General features: G+C 40.3%; 1 protein-coding gene across 5 annotated transcripts; it reads right to left on the bottom strand.

Annotated features, from left to right (window-relative positions):
- Positions 1 to 494: 494 nt before the first annotated feature.
- tjp3 (tight junction protein 3) lies at positions 495 to 23093 on the bottom strand. 5 transcript variants are annotated; one of them, XM_078259312.1, is made up of 31 exons: positions 22899 to 23093; positions 15708 to 15787; positions 15463 to 15519; positions 14724 to 14848; positions 14452 to 14554; positions 14054 to 14342; positions 13861 to 13964; positions 13526 to 13715; positions 13302 to 13377; positions 12459 to 12556; positions 12180 to 12276; positions 11732 to 11908; positions 11477 to 11580; positions 10389 to 10473; positions 9567 to 9655; positions 9159 to 9255; positions 7220 to 7308; positions 7039 to 7102; positions 6788 to 6861; positions 6093 to 6156; positions 5824 to 5980; positions 4820 to 4928; positions 4504 to 4723; positions 4208 to 4413; positions 3970 to 4065; positions 3777 to 3856; positions 3432 to 3642; positions 3055 to 3155; positions 2014 to 2589; positions 1127 to 1185; positions 495 to 1034 (listed from the first exon to the last, which is right to left on the bottom strand). In XM_078259312.1, the coding sequence occupies exons 3-31, from the start codon at positions 15508 to 15510 to the stop codon at positions 914 to 916; spliced, it is 3909 nt and encodes a 1302-aa protein (XP_078115438.1). In that variant the 5' UTR covers positions 15511 to 15519; positions 15708 to 15787; positions 22899 to 23093; the 3' UTR covers positions 495 to 913. The 5 variants fall into 5 exon arrangements, with proteins under 5 accessions (XP_078115438.1, XP_078115436.1, XP_078115435.1 ...); XM_078259310.1 differs by lacking the exon at positions 15708 to 15787 and having other exon boundaries at positions 22899 to 23092; XM_078259309.1 differs by lacking the exons at positions 15708 to 15787; positions 22899 to 23093 and adding an exon at positions 18454 to 18594 and having other exon boundaries at positions 5824 to 5974.
- Positions 23094 to 23277: the final 184 nt, after the last annotated feature.

Below are 23277 nucleotides of genomic sequence, written 5' to 3'. Positions count from 1 at the left end.
CGTGGAGGAGTCGAGGAGGCAATTTAAGCGACATGAGAAGCACTTATAGTAAAGTACATGTATGCCAAAAAAAGTCTGGAAGAACATGCAATCTCCACACTAAGAGGCCCAGCCTGGACTGGGGAATTAACCAAGGGTGAGAGTCTGCAGTGCCTACTTGCTGTTGCTAGTTGGAGAAGTGCTATCCACTGAGCCACCAAATAACTCATGTTGAAAACAGTCCTAGCATAGTATGTTGAAAAATAGAAACAGTGATAACACAAAAACTCTAAAAGATATCAAAAAGCTGAATTATTTTCTAATAGCTGAAGGTTATGTGGATAGTTTAAAGTTTGAATAATAGGTGAAAGTATGTAGGAGGAGTAGCATTTAGAAGTGGAAGAAGCCTGAAGAGGATTTAAAGATTGCTCCACTGACAAAAAAAAGAAGCTTAATTTCAATAATTATTACACAATTATGTTGTTTTGTCACTTTGTACGATTGAACAAACCCACTTTTAAAATTTAGGAAAACCGTTTAATGTAGAAAAAGTTAAAGAGGCATCCAAACATTTCACAAATGTTCTGGCATATTTCTATGAAAAGACTCATTCAGTATGATTTCAAAATACAACTAGAATGTGTTTATATGTTACAGTAGCAGTAACAAACTGGGGCAAAGTGATTTGTTTGACATGGAATTATTCAAATGTTCGTTCTTAACATTGTTGTGAGAACCTTTCTTTAGATGTAAAACCTCTAGTATGTCAAAATTGTAGAAATCTCCACTATCCCACACCTGAACAAGGCCCTTAGTGTACATTTTCGGAAAAAATATTTTGAAGAACAGTCCAAAAGAGTTTCTTGGGAGATTGAAATAGTTTCCATATCGTTGTTTGATTAGCAGACTCCATCTGTAATCCTCGATGCAAACTCTAGAGTTCTGTTGCAGGACCCCATTCAAAGTCATCCGCCTCGCCCTCGTCATCATCAGAGCTATCGCTGCCTCGGATCTGTGTGCGTCGGAACTGGACTGCTTGGTGATGATGTGCTAGCCTATCAAAGAGCAGGAGAGAACGGTCAATATTAGCGCATTAGCCTCAGTCTGGCTTTACTCTGAAACACCAAGACCACAGGAGAAGACTTACACAATAAACTGAGGGCCCTTCTTCTCCTCAGCTTGTGCCTGTGGCTCTGCAGAGCGAGTCTAGAAAAGAGGACAAGATGGGTTTTAAACAAGAACTTGGTCACTTTAGTTTCTCATGATTCTTAACATAAACAAATAAGTTTAAACAAAAGAAAAACACATTATATTTGAACACAAACAGCACTATAATGGTGTTTCTGGACCTTTAAGTGCATGCTATGAATCAAATATCCTTTACAGTACTGAAAACCATTTTCCAAAGCATATATTTTTATATTATTGACTTTCCATGCAAGAAAAGTTAACTTGTAGACTATGCTGTCAAACAAGAGATAAAAAAAAAGGATTAAAAAGAAAAAAAAGGTTAATGTAGCTTTTTGTTTATAAAAAAAAGACACTATTTGAGAGCCAACCCTCACATTTGAGATGTTTTTTTCCCCCCAGCATTTATAATACACAGCACAAGCACAGTATTTTAAAGTACACTGGGGCTGCAAATAACAATTGTTCTCATCATCGATTAATCTGCAAATCTTTTCTCAAATAATCTAATAATAATTATTGTTTGGTTTATAAATTATTACAAAACTTTAAACAAAAATCTCCATCACAGTTTTCCCAAAGTGCAAGTTGCCACATTTAAAATTGTTTTGTCCAATCAACAGTACAACACTCGAAGATATTTAGTTTAGAAGAATAAACCAGCAAATAGTTACAGTTGAGAAGCCAAAACCAGGCTTTACTTTACATTTTTTGCTTAAAAAAAGACAAATAATTAATTGAATATGAAAAATGTTAGTCAATTTACTGACCAATTGATTATACTTTGTTAAAGGTAAATGGCATCAAATACTTAAAAACACAGGATAAGAGAAACTATTTAGATACCTGTTGTAATTTCTCCTCGATAGCAGACAGGCTGGCATGTTGTGTGCTCTCAGGCTGCAACTCAGCATATGTGGGCTTTTTTACAGAGTACCGAGTGGAGGGGTCGGGGGCTTTAAAATCCGGGGGTCCATCTGACGGAGTGGTGGATGCAACCACATCGAGCGCACTGAAATCTGAGTCTGTAAAACTACGCTGAGAGGCGTCTTCCTCCTCGGCAGCGCTGTGAGGTGGGCTGTAACTCTCCAGGCGGGTTGTCCTGGGCTCGGGTACGTGCATCAACGGCGGGATTTCTCTGAGCGAGTACGTGTCGTCGTGAGGCTCAGTGTCCGCGGTGGGGCTGTGGTGCCCAAAGGCGGGCTCAGATGATCGGGCTAAAGCAGCTCCAGCTACCCTGGAGCCTTTGGGGAGCGTGTTTGCGTTTTGACCGTGGTAAGCCTCCTCCAGCTCCTCGTCGGTGTAGGCGTCTCCATCGGTGAAGGTCTCTCCATCAGTGTCCTCCAGGTCACTGGCAGCACTCAGGTAGTCGGACTGGGTTTGGTCCAGTGCATCCAAGTCCTGTTCAGCACCACTCTCCAACTGAACAGAAAAAGATCATTTTAGTTATTAGTTTGCCATTAGACAGCAAGAGAACAGACTGATTTGAACAGGTAATACATTAAGTTCAAAATTAAGTCTCTTTTTTTGGTCTTTTTTGCAATAAATAAATAAAACATCCAATTACACATTAAAGATTTAATCTAAATGAGCAACTTTTGCTTTTATTATATGTTTTCCTTTTGTCACACAAAAGAAGGCGAGTTTTAAGTTTGTTGTGTGATGAAATTTCATAATCATTGGAACCATAAATGATTTCCAAAACTAATCATATAATAAACAATAAAAAAAAAGCATTAGTACATGCAAGGTTGTGAATCTATTGCTTAATGGTTGACCTTTCCCAAGATTTTATGTTAGAATGTGGCATCATACTTGACTTAAAACAAAGAGAAAAGGGGTTAAATGTGAAATAATCAGGTTTGTGTGTGTGTGCGTGTGTCGTACCGTCACTTCAGACACCCACACAGGTTTTAACTGTTGGTGGCGGATCTTATCTTTTAGACTCTCATACCAAACAGTGGAGCTGGGCTGCAGGTCAATACGTGCTAGAGGGAAAGTCAGCAGAGAAACATAATGTAAAGTGAGAAGTGTGTGTGTGTGTGTGTATATATATATATATATATATATATATATATATATATATATATATATATATATATATATATATATATATATATATATATATATATATAAAAACATTGTAAATTGAAACCAAATAACTAGACAAAGAAAAAAGAAGTTATATTTATATTGTTTACTGTATTTTCAATGATTTCAAAGATATGACAGGGATCGACTTTGCTCATGTCATGTGCCATTACCTGAGAAAAGGTGGCTGCAGTGTTTCTTCAGCTTTAGGGCCTGTGTGTAAAGGCGTCTGGAGCTCTTGTTGGAGTTGGGGCTGTACTTCTGCCTCATGGCCTTGACGTCCTTGCGGCTGCGAGGGTCCAGGAACAGTACCATCGGGTGGTACTGGATGTAGTTCAGCCTTTCCACTGCAGTGGGAGTGATGTCCAGAAGAGGGTGCATGTCCTGGGTAAAGGAGAAGAGCAAAAGTGAAGTGTGAGGGGAAAGCAAGAACGCAAACAAAACAAGACTCACGTTGACGTTAAAAAGTGACTAAATGTCACGTTTTCTAACTTCTGGTCAATTAAAGACTAGCTCACCTTCTCTGCTATTCTCCTCACTGTGTCCAGTTTAATAACTGTGGAGCCCCCGTCTCCTCCTCCACTGCGAGGAACCATGTCTGCCATAATGTTTATAATGTGAATATCAGATCAGGAGAACTAATACAACTAAAAAGGTAGGAGAACATTTTCTTATGTTGAACATGAGTCTGGTGAAAAAGAAGAAACCAACCTGCCACTTCGTATTCATCAGGCATCTCTCTGACCAGCTTCTCCATGGCGATATCATTAAGAGGACCCATAATGACAATGGGTCTTTTGAAATTAGCTGGAGACACAAATAATTCAGGGCTATTGAAACTCGCTTGGCTCGTTGGGACTGGAGTTAGGACATGATTCCACAGGACATCATCTGTGTGTGTGTGTGTGTGTGTGTGTGTGTGTGTGTGAGGGTGAAAAAACACACCAACCTTCTCTGAGCAGGACTCTCTCATAGGCTGGGAATTTGCCCTGAATGGTGAGCTGCAGCAGGTCCTCACGAGTCCGGCGGATGTTCTTTTCATTCTTTTTGTTCCCTCTGAGTCCTCGTAGTTTCCAGAACTCAGCTCTCGGCCCTGCCACCTGCTTCTCTCCACTCACCCGCTGCGCTTTCTCTATGCTGGCCAATGTCTCAGCCCTGCAGGAGATAATGACAGACGTCAGAACTGCATCATGGTTCTTGGTTAAACTAGAAATCTGAAATCTCTTTTTCCTATCTCTTCCCGACCTGGCCAGGTTGGGGATGGTGCCTTTCTCCATCTCGTGCAGGTCGTTCCCCATGCGGCTGGCCAGCCAGCTGCCCAATTTCCCACGGTGCATTGTGTCCACCACCCTGAACACCTCTCCTCTGGTGAAGCTCAGCCCAATGGGGCCTTCTGCCTCATGGTCAAAGTGGGTGCGAACGTAGAAGTTGTCTGCCAGGTTGGATTTGGTGATCTTCTTATAAACTGAGGAGAGAGAAAATTATGATTGAGACATTCAGTCACTGATTGACAGTAGCTTTGCCCATAATTATCATCTGAGGGGTTTAGTGATAAACGTACTGTCCATCTTGTGCTGAGTGCAGATTTCAACCTGCTCTCCTTTCTTGATGTTCAGTAGGAAGTTGGCTGCCTCTTCTCGTGTGAAATGACCAAAATCAACTTGATTTACCTGAACAAATGAGAGAAAAGTAAGTACATTAAGTAAGACAGTTTACATTAAACCAGATACAAGATAGAGGACTTTTAAATTCCAAAACACTGTAAAAAACCATCCAACAGCTGACTTTTGCAGATTACAGTCACAGAGAACTCACTGTGTTCGAATTCCATCTTAAAATACACAAGTTATAATTTCTTGAAATTCCAGTTGTAAATTGGATCGTATTTAACTTTTACTGCTCTGAAGCTCAAATAGCAAGGACATTTGATGCAAAACCCCAGCACATAGCCATAAACATTGTGCTGACTCATGCTGACCTGTGAAAAATCAGCTGGAATGCCAAAATAGGGGCTGTAACTGGATTTTAAATAGAGTTTCCATTTCTAGGTGTTGAAATAAGTATGAACCTCTTCAGTTAAAAAAAGTTAATAATGAACTACTGCAAGGTGTACAACCTACAGTGAAGTAGTCTTGCATTGCCAGACCTTCCTCCACAGCGCTGCGGAGGAGGGTCTGGCGAGTCCACACAGCATTCCACAATGGGAGAAAAACATTCTCTGGTTTATTGGCATTTCTTTAATCCAATCACAATCGTCTTGGGCGGTGCTAAGCGCCGCATGAAGCCACCATGCCGCTGGAAAATAGCCTAGGGAAGGAACTTGTTTTGGTGGAACGTGTACGTTCAAAAGTTGTTTTAGTTGTGCAACAGAAAACTCTGATTGGACAGATAGTCTAGCTAGCTGTCTGGATTTACCCTGCAGAGATCTGAGGAGCAGTTTAAAATTCCAACACAAAGAAAACGGAAGGTGACAGATATCGGCTTAAAAGACATGGATCCGGAGCAATCCCGAAAGTGGAATGTCGTGGTATAGACTAACAGTGAAGTAGAGCATAATCCTCTCACCTGCATGATCTGGTCTCCCTCTTTCATTCCCTGTACGTACGCAGGGCTGTTTGGCTGAACTCCACCTACAAATATGCCAACATCGTTGCCCCCCACAAGCCTCAGACCCACGCTGCCTTCCTTCGCAAACGACACTCTGTGAACATCTGAGCTGTACCTGACCGTAAGAAGGAGAATTAGAAATGTGGTAAATGTTTTGTTGTTTTCTGAATAATTAACAAGCTCAAAGATGGAAGATGGATATTTATGAACGAATGAGCATTACTCACCCTGGATTAGGGGCTGGGTAAGAGTCTGGAGGTAGGGAATAGAGTGGCTCCTCTACAGTCTTTGCTAGAAGAGATACGGAAACAGTGAGACTCCCTGTTGGTGCATCTTATTTATTTATTTATTTATATTATATATATATATATATATATATATATATATATATATATATATATATATATATATATATATATATATATATATATATATATATATATATATATATATAATTGTCAGTTAATATTACTATTTAGTCTATAAAATGTCAAAAATGTTTAAAGCTGAAACAAACGTTTGATCTTTTTGGCTGTATTTGGAGTACTGGGAGAGGACATTTGGCAACCCTTTATTATGTAGAGGTTAGGCAATAAATATCCTCTTAACTCTTGGCTACGATAACTACCTAATGTGAGATGTCCACAACTATGTGAAGCGGCTATGTTCTTTAATATCTAAGCTGGGTTTTTTTTGTTTTTTTGTGCAAGACCTACTTTTTTGTGTATGTAAATGCTATAAACTTTTGTGTATTGTAACTTGTAAGCAGTATTTACTTTTTGTTTGTTATCTGAAATACCAATAAGCATTTAACAGATATTTTTTACTTGATTGAATTACAAAAATACAAACAACTGACCAGTAATCAAACTCGTTTTCCTGACAATGAGGTTATCGCAGTAGTTCAAATGTTAAGGCTTACAGTAGGCCGGTGGGTTGCTCTTCATTGAAATCCCAGACCTGAGGGTGTCGGTTCCATTAGCAGCCCGAGGAACTCTGTGATGGGGATAAAGCATCATATTTGTGTAGTAAGGCACACTTTAAACAGTACAAAAGCCAAGAGAAAGTTCCTAAAGAGGTTAAAACGTCTCAATAGCACACAGTTTTTTTTTATGTGAGAATAATAATACTGATTGGATTTTGATGAAGTGCATGTTGGGTGCTCAGCCGTACCTGCGGTGGCTCTCACCCCGCTCAGAGCTGCCAGACCTCCTGAGATCTAACAGCGGGTCGGACTCTGAATGAGGTAAACAGATAACAGAGACTGTGGTCAGGGCTAACTTTGACCTTTCTGCTCTAAAAGCTCTAAAAGACGATGAGGATGAGTGTGTGTAACACAGGAGAGTAAACTGACCATCAGAAGGAGGTCTGATGGGTGACTGGACGCGCAGAGGAGCCTCCTGTTGCACGGCAACTGAAGTTGATTTTTTCTCAGACAGGACTCTGATTGAAAGATAAATACATGTAATGAACTCATGTCATTTAAACTTTTTTTGTCATCTTGTGATGCATAACAAGAAACAAAACTGTGTTTTAACTGTCAAAAGTGAGATTGTTAATTCAAATATCTCATCAAAACTGAAATGTGTCTGTACGTGAGCAGTTGAATGTGAAACATTATGTGATGCAATCCTTGTAGGAAGTCCTGTCATGTGCATCAGTGTGTACAGAGTGCGTTACAATGAGAGAATGTGCGTTTGTGTTAAGCAGATGAACCAGTCAGACATTCTGTTGGTATCAGCAGTTACCTGAAAGGTGCACTCACGTTTCCCATTTCAACTTAAATACTACTGCAAATGTTTATGGGTTGATTCATTGTTCATTCATTTTTTTTAAATAATGAAGTTCCAGCTTTTAATAATGTAAAGTAAATAAAGTGGTCGACTGTATTGTGTATTTACACATCACATACACAATTTCCCAAAAAGGATCAAGAATTTAATTCTATTTCGAATTAAATATGCTGCTTTTAATTTCTTGATTTTTGCATTTTTCCTATAAAAAGGAATAATATGATTATGATTATAATAATAATAATAATTCCTTTTTGTTCTATACCGTTTTCCAGTATAATACAGTGGGGCTCATAAGTTTATGAACCCATGCTAAAGTTGACTAAAAAGAGGAATAAAAAAAATTAAATGAAAAATCATCTTTTGGAAACTGATCTTAATACCTTAATTAAAAAAATAGGAAAAATCCAACCTTTAAGGAGACCGATTTTCTTTGTGAAAGAATAATGTATCATAAATAAATAAATGTTCTTCCTTAAAATACAGGGGGCATAAGTAAGTACACCCCTATGTTAAATTCCCATAGAGGCAGGCAGATTTTTATTTTTAAAGGCCAGTTATTTCATGGATCCAGGATACTCTGCATCCTGATAAAGTTCCCTTGGCCTTTGGAATTAACATAGCCCCACATCATCACATAGCCTTCACCATACCTAGAGATTGGCATGGTTTTATTTCAGTTAGCCTAATAGCTGGTTTGATTTGCATTGAGAGATGATCTTATGGAAAGTACCCCATGCCAATCTCTAGGTATGGTGAAGGGGATGTGATGATGTGGGGCTATTTTAATTCCAAAGGCCAAGGGAACTTTATCAGGATGCATAGTATCCTGGATCCATGAAATAACTGGCCTTGTGCCCCCTGTATTTTAAGGAAGAACATTTATTTATTTACGATACATTATTCATTCACAAAGAAAATCGGTGTCCTTAAAGGTTGGATTTTTCCTATTTTTTTAATTAAGGTATTAAGATCAATTTCCAAAAGATGATTTTTTTTCTTCTTCTTTTTAGTCAACTTTAGCATGGGCACCGCTGTAAGTGTCAGTCTTGCCTGATAGAGAGAGCCTGACTGACATGACCTCACTTTGTGATAAAGACTCTTTGGGTAACACTTTTCCTGTTGACTATGTACAATGAAAGATATTAAAGACCAATTATGTAAGAATTTTCAGTTGACTATCAACAAACATTTAACAAGCTGTAGGCATATTATGTGATCAGTTTCTGATTGTACACGTGCTAGGGTTACTATCAACAGCCTGCTGGTTTACTCTCAACAGTGTTGGTTAAGGTTAAATTAGGCCGTACTTGGTAAGTTTAGAGTTAGGTTTCCTGTTAGTCCCACAGGTCATGTTTATGAAGCAATAAGTTTTAGCTTTTGAGACTGTTGGGTGGTTAAATACTCGTAACTTGTCGGTTGCAAAAAGTCTTGCCAACAGACACCTGACATGTTGTGGAGAGTCAACTTCTGACAAAAGATCTTACAGGTGTCTCTCACCTGTATCGGTTGTTAGCCGGGTTGGAGTTTGTGCTGTCTGTAGAATCCCTGCGAGGGACAGATGTGTAACTGGCCTCTGATTCAGACTCTGAACCAGCTGGGAAGATAAATAAATAAAAGCTGTGGTTATGAATACAATTTCATATATCAGCAAATCATTTTGGATGCCAGATATTCATTGGCCAGTAGCTAAAATGTAGAGCACAGTGTCTGTAAAAACACATTAAGAAAAGATCCCAAATTAATTTACAATTTTAACTCCTATGTAAAATGTGCCACAAATAAGGCATAATACTCTTTAAATTCAAACAATAACACACAGACGCTCCCTCCTCCATAGTGCATAATGCTTACTAACTCAATACAAACACAGACTTCAACTGAAACATCTCACACACACACACACACCTTTCTGTGGCGGATTGCTGGCAGTGATGCTGGGGGCGCTCCATTGTGGTGGCTCCAGCTGGGGCTGCAGGGCAACATCTGGCAAAACTCTGGAAGAGAAGAGAGGGAGGCGGGAGTGAGGGAGGAGGAAGACAGCAAATCTCAGTTACGTTTGGAGAGGGGGGACCCGTGACTAAATATTGATGAGAGGATGAGACTGAAATGTTGAATATTCACCTTATTGTCTCTGAGGGAAGCGCTCTCTTTGATGGTTAACTGCTTTGTAACTGACCAAAATTAACCACTCAGTCATATTAGTAGTATTTCCTGATCTTGTCAGGTCGTGTTTACTATCAAATTTTTTTTTATAACATGCTGAATATACATGCACATTTTCAATCAGGAAACTATTCTACAGATGTTTGATTGGAATATTGTTTCTTCAGTGATAAGTGTCCTCTGTTTAATCAGCATGTAGCCACATACAGGAGAGGGACATGTTCGGTATAAGTCACTTTTATTTCATTGGTTAACAAAATGTCAACACAAACACTTGGTACACAGTCAAAAACACAAATCAAGCAAAATCAAAAAGGCTACAAAATCAGACTTAAGGCACAACACGAGCAAATCAATAAAAAAAAAATAAAAAAAAAATCACAAGACAGAAAGGGGTCATTTAACTTTTAACGGGTAAATAAAAACATAAATGTAAATGTAATTAGTTAATGTTAAAAATGGGAGCGTCAGTCTGCTCAGTGTCCCAGTCCGTGAGATCTTGTTTGGTTTCAGGGGGGGGGTGGGGGGGTTGGAGGTTGGGGTTGGGTGGACCTTCATCTGTACCTGTATCTGCTGAGGGAGTCCTGACTGTACGTGGTGCTCTGCCTCTGAGGAGGCGCCAGGCTGACTTCCGACTCGGAATCAGAGTCTGAGAATGAGGAGAACAACAGTTATAGAATATGGCAGATTAAAACAGCAACAAGTACTGCTTTCCCTGTGCTGCAGCATAAAACAAGTACTTTCTTTTTTGTAAAATTACGTATCACATCGTCCTTTCCATCCATGGTCGTTTTTTCCCCTTCTGCCAGTATTTTAAAATGGTGCAAACGAATAGTGGCTTAAATGCAACTTTAATGTTGATATGTATAGTGTTTTATAATTATTAGACACTGTTGAGTCCTTTCAATCAAATATTTAACATATTCATGTTAACCTTTAAAATGTTTGCATTAATAACTACAACTACAGCCTGATACTTGCTAGCTACAGGTGTTTCAACACGTTAAGTTTCACACAAGCAGCTAAATTGATTTGTAATACAAAACAAAAACCACCATAAACAGCAGAGGTTACCGATTATTTCCAGCATGGTTTAAAAATGCCGCACAGAGCACCTTTCATGTTCGCTCTTACTTTAGCTTCATTTGACTGTTAACACCTGTTCAGCAGCAACGTTACAAAGCAAATAATGTCAAAGAGGTGTCAGACAAAATCCGGGATGTGCACCATGAAATGGTAGGGGTGGGAAATCGATACAGCATAGTATCGCGATATTTTCCACGGCAATACTGTATCGACACACAGACGCCAAGTATCAATCTTTTGTTATATATGTGTTGGTCAGTTTGTCTGCTTGACAATCCCATTTTGCAGCATTAAAAGTGAAGTGAGATGAACAAACAGAGAAATGTATCTTTTTAGATAAAAACAGATGTTGACAAAGTTTCCTTTTGGAGACATAATTTGAAATTGGGAAACATTTGAAGTTGGAAAAAAGGTAATAAATTCCAATATAATCGCAGAATATTGCAATATGTTTAAAATCGCAATAATATCGTATCGTGAGGACTCCCATACCAAATGGAAGTTGTTTGTTTGTGTTTGTGCGTGTGTGTGTGTGTGTGTGTGTGTGCGTGCGTGCGTGTGCTGACCTGGGGGCGGGACTCTGACAGGAGAGTTGATCCTCCTTGGTGGCTCCTGGCGAACATTAATGGGGGAGGGTCTCAGGCTAGTGTGAGGCAGATCAGGAAGAACTCTGGTCGGGGAGAAGTGTGAGCAAAATACTTTTTGTGTTAGAAAATGTCTGGTGGGAAAAAAAATAAAAAGTTTGATTTCTCATGGTGTTGGCCATCATTGGGATTCACTAGGTTCTTTAAGCTTGGAGTTGAATCAAGCTTTGTCCTTACTTGTATCTGCTGTCTGGGCGGGGGCTCCGTCTGCGTGGTGGAGAGCTGTGGTCAGAGTCGGACTCCGACACCGGCCTGCGAGGCTGTGAGATGGAAGAGGTGCTGCGAGAGGTGCTCCAGTTGGGGACTACAGGAGAGGACCGGGGGTTGGGGACGATGGACATACCAGACAAAGTTCTAGACAGAGAGCAAAGAAAGAATCATAAGAATTATAAAACTATCGATTCCTAGACAAATTTCATTTTATTGGATGTTTGAGAGCTTACTGCATATTAAATCTGATCAAATGTTTCATCTCTCCAACATTCAAAAAGATCAGTCATTCTTCATCTATTTTGCATGTCATGATCTGTCTTTTATCTACACATCTGAAGCACACAGGTGATGTGCCCAAACACAGAGTTTGATGAACATTTAGTCATTTAAACAGTAATGAAAATGAACCGACTTGTATTTGCTGGAGTGGTCCCTCATGTCCGGACTGTCTTTTCTGACAGGGGGAGGAGGAGGAGAGGCACTGCGGTCCGACTCAGACTCTGATGGAGCTAAAGAAACAAACAGTGAACAAAAAGCATGATTTATTGTCCGACTGTGTAATATCACCTACATCTTCAATCTTAATAATCAATATTAAACCTTTGCTATCACAGTATTAAGTCACAGCTCGACTTAAAATCACACTCAGGAAATGATCAACAGCTTATGTGTGCTCTGTGTGTGGTCTGACCTCTGCGAGGTGCATAGGTTTTTACGGGAGGCCGGGTCAAGGTGGAGCGAATTGGTGATGAATCCCGAGACTTGGCTGGAGGAGGTTCAGCTCTCGTTCTGAGTAACAAAAACAAATAAATAAAAAAAGATAAAGAAACTCTATAGTGCCTTTATTCTTAAAAAAGGAGAAAAGTCCTTAATTTTAGTTTAGTACTTTACATTATGAGCTAAAAGAGCAAAGCTCTTAATACATGTCTGTTTCAAAATACACTGCACAGAATACCATGCTTTTCCAATAGAATCATGAAAGCGACATTAAACGATGTTATATTACTGTTACTGTGTTCACTACCTGTTTGCCTGCTCTACACACACACACACACACACACACAAAGATGATGTGGGTTGGGCACATACATGGCAAACTAGTAACTACCTATTAAACAAACAATGTCAGATGGCCTTGTGGATAGATTAGGAAACTAGTAAGTCAGAGGTGAGACAAGTTTTGCGTTACGACAGACAGACTGAGACTCTCCCAAGAAATAACAGTGTAAGAAAATACACTGAACTACTATAACATTACAACTACTACTTCTTTTTGTGGTTACACTTTACTTGAAGGTATCTACATAATAGTGACATGACACTGTCATGAATGCGTCATAAACATTATAAACAAGTCAAACATTTATGACATAACGCTTCTGTCATTAAGTGTCATTCGGTTTTTGTCATGACAAGTTAAGGTTAGGGTTCATGTGTCATGACTGTGTCATGTCACTCTTATGTAGAAGCCTTCAAGTAAAGTGTTACCCTTTATGTTTATGACTTTGGGTGGTGGGGTGGGTGTTGTGTGTACCTGCGTGTCCGTTTCTCTCTGGTGGGTTGACGGGACGTTCTGTGAGTGGGGGAGTCTTCGTCGAGGTCTGAAATATCTGATGAGAAACGGAAGACAACGTCAATTTGTGAAGCCATTTATTTTCTCTCATTCACGTCATTGTCTTTCTGCTCTCACACACTGTGGTTAACCATGCTCACATTTAATACCCCCACCTTTCCTTCCTCCCTCCCTCCCTCCCTCACCTTCCAGTTCAGTGCTGCTGTCTTGGCGGCGGTCGTCCTCACTGTTGGGGGGACTGTCCTCCACCTCTGGGATGCTGACCAGGAACTTGCGGTTGTCCCTGAGGACCGTCATGGTCAGTTTGCCCCTGCTCTTCTCCACCAGGTGCTTGGTCTCCAGCAGGGATAGATTCTCCGTCGTTATGCCGTTGATCTGGTCAGAGGAGACACGTCATTTAACACGATTAGAAAGAAGAAAAAAAACAGGACTTGTAAACATCTGCTTGACTGAGGATTACATTCATGTCGTTGTGTCGACACTGTGGTTTTAGATGAATCATCCAAATCTTAATTCTCACCTTGAGGATGAGGTCTCCCTCCTGCAGCGTTCCTTCCTTTGCAGCCAGGCCGGTATCTGTCATGTGCTTGATGAAGATCTGACTGCCTAGTTTCAATCCGTACTCTGCAGAAAGAGGACGACAACAAGAGTCCGGTCAGACATCAGTACTCTCCCCCGAGTTCTTCAGGACAAACGGGTGACTGAAGTCTTACCATCTGTGATTTTCTTTTTAAGCAGTGTAGTTTTGATGGGTTTCTCTGCAACGTCCTGAGCTGGCAGCCTCTTGTACCCCGACGACATCAACGGTAGTGCGTTCCCGTGGCCGTTGCGGTCGAGCGAGGGGCTGCGGGCGCGGTAACGGTTGCCGTCTCGGTCGTCGCTGCCGTCAGAGTAGCGCCGTGTTCGTCTGGGGGGGTCGTGGTCCAGCAGGTTGGACTGGGAGACGGCTCGAGTCGGTCTGGTGGTGGCTGGGATCTGGATCTTGCGAGGGCGTTTCAACGTCTGGAGAGAGAAAGACGAACAGGGCCAGAGATTTAGACACTCAAGGGGGCAGTGATACATCGTAGATTAGAAGTCAATTAGCGGTTTTAATTTGGTGCTCCATACTTACTACATTTGCAGTCTTGCCACATGATTTGAGGGTCTGAATGGTGTAGTTAGAGTGGACGTTCTCCATAGACACCCCATTGACCATGACAATTTGGTCTTTGTTGCTGAAGAGCACAAGCAAATACATATATGAGGCAGGTTCTGTTGGCAGGTTAACGGACCTTTCAAAGAAGTAATAATCATGTGTTTTTTTTGTTTTTTGTTTTTTTTTATATAAACAGTCAAGTTTTAAAAGTTCCTACAGTCCAGCCAGAGCCATGGTAGCCAACTTACAACAGTCGTCCTATGGCTGGTCCATTTGGCAGCACATCTGACACCACCACAGCTGTATCCCCGTTGTCTGGGTGAGGCTTGTCCTTGCCTCCTGAAATGGCAAAGCCAAACCCCACTTTGGGATCCTAGATAGATAGATAGATACTTTATTGATCCCCAAGGGGAAATTAAAGGACATTCTGAGAGAAAGAGACAAAATTACAGCAAGCACACAACAGAGTAACACAAACAAAGAGAAAGAATGCTGGAAAGTAAGTGGGCCGAGTATGAACATGTGTAGAGAGATAGAGGGAGTGGCGTTCAGTCTGAGGCAGGATAGTGAAGAGGCAGCTGGCGCTGTGGGGCACAGCAGGGTGTGTCTTCTTCAATTCCTACTGAAGTATGTGCTCTGAAACTGAGAGGTCTGAAGTAAGGTCAAGCACTTTTAGAATACCAGCGGAAACGATACTGAAGTTGCCTCCGTCCCATACATCGGGCATCGACTTTCACTTCTGTATTTGTGCAGACACTCAGCACAGACCAAACACCACTGATGCACCAAAGATAAGTGGTTTACTTATCTTTGTTTCATGCAATTTGTTTTTTTACATAGTATTTTTACATAGTGGTTTTTAACGCAGTTTACATGGAGTAGGAAAAGACATCCATATCCTTATCATAACCTCTAACACCTTCACATCTGAAATGCATATCATTTGAAGCACTTCATATATAGATTATTTAACAAATAACAACTTACTTTGATCAGTGTGATTGTATGTTGCTCCCATATTGTTAGCTCCTCCATACCAGGTTTCTGGAAAGAAATAAAAAACAATAATGAGAATATATTTATGTTTTTGCAAAGGAAGATTTATCGTTGACAGTGATCAATCACAAATAATGAATCCTGATACATAATCCAGGTCCTTACAGGGAGGACAGCTGAGCTTGAGCCAAGGAGGAACAGTGTGTATACGACTCAACCTCTCAACATGCTCTCACCTGTCTCAATCCTGCCTGACCGGTATGGAGGAGGGGCTACCGGCTGTGTGTGTACGCTCATACTGTATGTCCCTGCGGTGCTGATAACAAAACATCAGGGGCTTTTTTTAGTAAGTGTACACACAGAAAAAACATTGTATAAAGAAAAGTAGGGCGGGACCTAATGGTTATTTTCATTATCGATTAATCAGACTGTTATTTTCTTGATTAAAACGGCAGAAAATTGAAGTAGAGTGAGACTTTTTCCTGCTGCTCTCCCCTCTCTGTCTGCACTACATGTGTAGATCAGCCAATAGAAATTCTCTCTCTCTCTCTCTCTCTCTCTCTGTCTCTCTGCTTTATTTTCATAAAGCCTGACAACAGAGCCAATCGGAGGTGCAGAAGTGTAGTTTTCTCTCAGCCCACTTTAATAACAATATGCTGAAAGGTTCATATGGAATTTTCGCCCAGTGACAACAAAAAATATACTGCCTACCACAGCTTTAATCAATTAATTGTTTGGCCTACAAAATGTCAAAAAATTGTGAAAAACTGCCATTACAATTTACCACAGCCCAAGGTGACATCTTCAGATGTTTGTTACTATCAGATATGACAAAGAAAAAGCAACAAATCCTGAGATTTGAACATGGAATCAGAAAAGGATTATTCGAACATCAAAATAGTTGCCAATACATTTTCTGTTGATTTACTAAATCTATTAAGCACCGAACGTGGCATCTCTAGAGGCAAAATATTTTCTCTTTAGAGACATTGTGCCTGTTCTACAGAGCGCATTTCTACTTTTGACACTCTGTAAACAGTCAGATCACTCCGCCCTGGAGGCTGAAATAGTAGAGCCATTGTGTAGACGGTCGAGTTTTCACTCATGTAGGCTACTTGTTTTGAAGATTGTGAACATTTCCTAGACCATTTCTATGAAGACGCTTTGTTCACCATGGTCACATTTCTACATTTTTATCCCTAAAAACATTTACCACTAACTAACACACCATACCACACATTTTATATATTTGCTGCACTATATTTCATAGAGCACCAAAGGCGCCTGCTTGAGTTACAGTGAGAACAGTAACACAAGCAACTACTCTAGTCAGACAAAGAGATGTTGTAGTCTAGTGATAGAAACAGCTTGGAGTTTGTTCAAACACAAGGGCAGAATATGCAGGTCACACAACCAGTGCAGGGCAGTGACAGTTAATGGCAGTGCAACCATTACAACTCAATGGGCTCAAATAGAGATGTTCCGACGATACTGCCTAAAACGCCGGTATCGGGAAGTACTGGAGTTTATGCACCGATCCGATACCACGTAATAAAGCCCTAAAGAAAAAATACGTTAAAGTAGTTTATTTATGTTCTTTTTCCGTTATAACTGACTGTCAAACTGGAGAATAAAAGAACGTTCTGTGGCATTCATGTTTCACAAAGAGTTTAACCTGAGCCAGACTGACAACAAAGATAGAAATCATATCACATCCATACAGGATAGTATACAGTTCTTAAAACATAATAAAATATATGACACACTAGTATCGGATCGGTACCGGCCGATACGCAAGTTCAGGTATCGGGAAGCAAAAAATGGTATTGGACCATCTCTAGGCACAAACACCAGCCAAGTATGCCCTGTCACACCCAAACGCATCGCATAAAAATACACCATGAATTCATTGATCCTGCAAAGATACCTTTTACAAAACAAGATTGAAGTCAATCTAAGTTTAAAAAAAAAAAGGGGGCAGAAATCTCAAATATGATGACCACAAAAATCTCAAACTCGCTGGTGGAGGCAACCGCAATCACAGCTGTACAGTGTGTGACCGGCGAACAGTGGGCCATTTGTTTGACCAAGTTAATCATAAACCTGAGTGGGAGGGGAAAAAAACACAGTAACTGACCTGGTCGCTTAAATAAAAGCTGGCTGTGGATTTTCTCAACAAAAATGACACTGAAACCTGAAGGGGTTAATGTTTGATATTGTGGTTTCACTGCAGTTAGTTATAGCTACAGCGTGTGCAGGCTATTGTGAGCTCACAACTGAATGTGGACAACAATAATCTGTCAATTTAAAAAGAAACACTAGTAGTAACGGCAGCTCAGTCTTTTTACCCGGCATGGATCAGAAGATCATCCAGAGTAAACAAGTCCAAAGAGGATTATAAACCAGAATTCGCAGAGATCATAAATGAAACATTGCAAACATGTCTGCCAAACAACTCCTTTAACTGCCCTACTGAGAAAACTAATCAAACTAATGTTGCATTTACTGCTGTATTCAATTCTCATCCACCACTGAAGGTAAAAAGGAAGAAAATATGCAAATAGTAGTCATGCCATCAGTCCTCAGTCGAGGGAATTTTCTCAATATAGGTTGAGATTTCCAAAATCGAATCAGGCTTTTGTACAAAAGGAGATCAATATCTGTCTGTCTGCAATGAAAATCATTCCTCTCAGTCACAAGTGGGGCGTTTCAATAAACCACACTGTCATAAACTACGTCATCTAACTATATAGTAGCACTGCAAAAGCTCCTGTAAAAATCTGTTTAAGTTTAAGCCCTCAACCTCCTGCCCCTTTAAGTATGCACCTTGCCAGCTCTCAGAAACATTTAGCTGGGGGATTATACTGTACATATCGGTAATTTAGGTCCTTTGTTCATTTTTAAACGGCTACGTTTTTTTACTTTCAGGCAGTGGTATACTGTAAGACCATTAATGCTTTGTGTTCCTTCCTCTCCACTTACCACTTGGTCTTTGAACCTTACTTCCATTTCCCACTGGGATTTCTAGGCTAACGAAACACCTGTGGCCTCCGGTGCTCAATGAACAGCCAGCTCTTTATATTCCATATGGCAACACCGAAAGCAAAACAATCACAGATCCCACAGCTATCCAACTCCAGTTACTTCCTCTTCAGATCAGGCCTGTAAGGATGGTGGCTCCCATCCAGAAGAAATCGGACCTCCTCCCGCTGAAATTATTTGTATTATTTGTACCAGCTGTGGTGTTCCTCTCGCAGCAAGGAGAGCGGAAAGCAAGATGTAGGAGAGCGCTCACCTGGAGCGCTCCTCCCCCAACCCAACCTTTGCCCACTCTCCAGTGGCCTTTAATAAACAGGGATTGAAGGTGGAGCTGCACTGCCTGACTACCCCCCCCCCCCCCTTACACATATCGGCGAAGAGGAGAGAGTCAAGAGTGATGAATATTAGCAGATTCCAGACGTTAAAAACATGAAAATGGGATTTCAAGGGTACACAAAGTGTGCATTGAACTGCAAAATTCAAAGTTGGCTGCTTTCAAGTCAGAACAAATAATTTGTCTACACTTAAAACTACATATTCTGCCACTGCTTATTCCAACCCTCAACTGACATGATTCTGAATTGTGCAATGCAAAACTTATGTCTCATACACATTTCCTTGTTATTCAAAATGCCATATGTGTAGGGCTGCAATGTTTGTTTTATTTTCATTTAGTAAAATAAAATGTAAAATAATGTATCTTAGGATTTCTCAGTCTGATAAGCAGCCGAAAAAACCTACTGCAGCATGTATGATGAAGCCAGGCTGACAGACGGGTGAGCCAGTTTTTTTTGGTAGATATTATCATTGGTGTATATATGTTGGCAGATGTGCTAAAAATTATATTTGACCCTTTTTTTAAGTTGAATGTACTGGTATTATTTACAAATGTATATCAAAAATAAATACTAGAAGATACATCATCATCAGATTATTTTAACTTATTAATATCACATTTCTGAAGCTGTAACCAGCACATATTTAGTATTTTTACTTGTATAAACTAATGACTTTCTATATTTAAGCTAATTAAATAAACCTGTCTCAGGTCATACATAAATGGAAGCTTTTGGATCTTGACTAAAAATTAAAGATCTGTGGGCTTGACTAAAGCTTGGCCAGAACACATGCATTTGTAATGAGGCATCTGCCAGAGGATCTGTGGGGGTTAGTAGCAGCAACAGTGATCACTCTTGCTGTTACAACAAACTGCAAACAGATGTAGTGCAATACAAATAAATTAAGATACCCGAATATGGACTATAACATCAGACAAACAGCACTGGCCAGCATTAAGAGGTTGCATACAGGTTATTGCTACAGTTACGGTACTATCCATCCACTTACAGGCACCAGCAGCAGTGGTGGTGGAGGCTCCGGGGGCACAGAGCCAAAGTGCTTAAGTAGCTTCATTCGCTGTGTCAGATTCATGACGATAACAGCGTTGTGGTCTTCTTCTATTTAAAAAAAACGAAATAATAACGCCTGCTGACTACCTCAGTCTGACTGATGAATGACCATGTAGTCTGTATCTCAGCCACTGATGCAGGTCTCTAAGTCCCCAAAAGACAAACAATCCACAGGACACTTCAAAGTATTCCACTAAAGATCTTAAAATAAAAAATAAAAATCAAGTAACAAATTGACATTCCTCTACTTCCAACAGATAGGGCATGTGTCGAATGATCAACTTGCTCCCACTGTCAGTGGTATGTGTGTGTCTAGGTTAACTTGTAGTCTTTCCCACAAGGCAGCAGCAGCAGGTCCCAGGCTGTTGGCTTAGTTTCAGTCTGCTGGGTGCTATGGTTACGTCGGGGGAATGAGAGCACTGGGCTGTTAATAATTGACGGGGCGTTTACTGCACTATAGGTCTGCTTGCCCTGAGTAAAGTTTCCTGGGTTCCTACACAGGCCCTGTGGCGTTTCAGGATCAGGAAATGACACTGTGGCAACACGGAGCTTTGACGGGAACTTCTCCTTCAAGGTTAACATTGAAGCACGCGTCAAAGCATGAGAGTGTGATGCAATCTTTTTCTGTTTTGACTCCGACTATCGGTGCCCTGCCCAGTCAAGAGATACAGTGACACCAGGAAGAGACACAAAGAGGAGCAGTTATGTACCTGAAGGGAGTCCAGAAAGTGAAAACAATACCAAACAGCTGATCAAATTGAAAATAATTGATAAAATAACAGGGCCTGCGTTCAGCCAGGTGGAACAGCTGGCCTCTGGTCAGCCAGGGCACCAGTGCTGAATTATTAATAGGTTGGAAGAAAATGGAGAACAGCAAGCAGCCACTACTGTTACCGAAGCAAACACTTAGCTAAGCTAAGGTGTGCCCCCTCTAGTAGGTAAATAATCACTCATTCCTGTGTCACGTCTTTTCAGCAGTAGAGCCACTGCAGAGGCTGTTCTGTGTTTTTCATTTTAAGCCAAGGCCACTCCTGTTGGCCTAACATTCAAACGTACAACGCTCAACTCCAGAGTATCTTGTTTCACCAATACCAAATGAATACAGAGGTAGGGCTGGGTTTAATTAATAGATTCTCTCTCTGTTTGAGTGATCTGATAGCGATTAATAAAATTCCGAAATCGATCTTTTAATATATGCCTGGGGGGGGAATCGATGCGGGAAATCATTGGCGATACCAGGCCATATACAGAGGCCTACTTTTACGTCGACACATAACTGGAATTCTTCAGCATGCAAATAAGCTCCTCTCACAAATATGAATGACTTAGACAGACGTAAAGCCTTGACTACAGCGGTTAGTGGTTGATGAGAAATAGCAAAGCTTTTCCTTCTAAGTATAGCGATTTGAAAGACAAATACTGCAGAGGTTTACAGAGCCCACAGAGTGGCTGTAATTACACAGACCACGGCTCTAGCTTCCACTCACAGAGGAGTTACTCATGGCATGTACTGTCAACAGTGTTTAAGTACTGCAAACATCCACTTTATAGTCGACTCTAGGGCTGCACAATTAATCGCAGTTTTATCGAAATCGCAATATGGACCAGTGCAATATCCAAATCGCAGGAGGGTGCAATATTTGTTAAAGGCAAAATATGTCTTTTTTTTTTAAGATTATTTTTTTTTGGGGTATTTTTAGGCCTTTAATTGACAGGACAGCTTAGACTTGAAAGGGGAGAGAGAGGGAATGACATGCAGCAAAGGGTTGCAGGCCGGAATTGAACCTGTGACCGCTGCGGCGAGGACGAGCCTCTGTGCATGGGGCGCACGCTCTACCAGGTGAGCTACCCAGGCGCCCCAAAATATAATTTATTTATATATAAATAAATGAATAAATAAAATAAAATATATATAATTCTGAATAGTGTTGTAGTGCTGCAGAGACGTCCCGGCCTACAAATCCTATCCTACAGACTAAAGAAAAAAAATCTTGATTTGGTACAAATTGATTTTTTTTTCAATGAAAATTAGAATGAAGATACAAAAATGATCAATCCCTCCAATATCGCAATATCAGTCAAAAACAAATCGCAATTAGATATTTTCCTCATATCTACGTTATAGCAATATTAGATATATATTAATAAAAATATAATAATACATATTAGATTAGCTGGATCACTCAAAAGCAGACATTCATGTATGGGTTTTTAATCCATTAACAATTTCTCAATTGATAATATACTGAATTTATATAGAATTGTATCCATACCACCCACAAACACACAGCTCTCTTCAAGGAGACAAAGACTTAACAAGAGCCAAAATCTGGGACTCAAATCCTGAAACACCTTTTATGTCAAAGGGAACAAACAGTAGGCCTACATCAGTAAATACACTGATTGGAGTCAAGAGAAAGGAAGACGCAGCTGTTCGGGAATGCAAAATCGAAACTATTGTGAAACACTCTGGCAGGCAGGTAGAAACTTGTGTGGCAGAACCAGTAAGGTGAGGAAAATGGGGCTTGCAGCTGACAGCCACACACACACTAAAATACCCTGTAAATTATGTAAACCACAGATCAAAACATTGTATTAAAAAAAAAAAAAAAAACCTTCACGCTATGATAACAACCACAGCTGACATGTAGGCCTATAATAGTAAACAGCCAACTCATGAAGGAATCATTAACGAAGCTATAAAGGCCTTTAGTCCTGTAGCCTCTAATCATAATCATGTCAGTCATAATCTATAGGCCTCTAACTGCTCAATGCTAGCTCCGTGGCTAGCTCCTAAATCTTTTTTGTCGAATTTACACAAAATATGTTTTCTTTTAAGTTGCCTCAGTGAAAGGTTTCACTTTTAAATGTTTCTTTTCCACTTCTCCTTCCCGGTATACGACCGCCAGGCTTTCCCCGTGTAACGTTACAAGCAAACTTTGACAGCAGTGAAGCTAACGTAATGTTATCGAATGTTACCTGTAAACGTCCGTCTCTGTAGGTGTTTGTCCGTCACTATCACGCGACTCGTCCAACTTTAAAAACCTAAACTCTTGGAATGTTCTTTAAAGTCTAACTTGCTCACGGTGACTATTGCAGTATAGTTTGAAAACTTTCTCCTAAATCTTCCTGAAGACAGGTGAAGAGGAGTGGCGTCCAACCCAACGTACAGGTGAGTTTCACAACGTCATCACGCGAGTGTAGCGTCACTGACAGGAAGTTGGTCCTTCTCATAAATAATCTTCCACCCAGTTTTTTTTTTTTTTTTCTCCCCCGCATCTCATAATTCATCCACCCAGTTTTGGTTGCGATAAGAGAAATATTTCGCTTGTGTAACATTAATGGAACACAAATATGT

This window comes from Sander vitreus, chromosome 9 (genome assembly GCF_031162955.1).
Source record: "Sander vitreus isolate 19-12246 chromosome 9, sanVit1, whole genome shotgun sequence".
Lineage (NCBI taxonomy): Eukaryota > Metazoa > Chordata > Actinopteri > Perciformes > Percidae > Sander > Sander vitreus.
The sequence above is the reverse complement of the archived record's forward strand: the minus strand, read 5'-3'. Positions and strand labels throughout refer to the sequence as shown.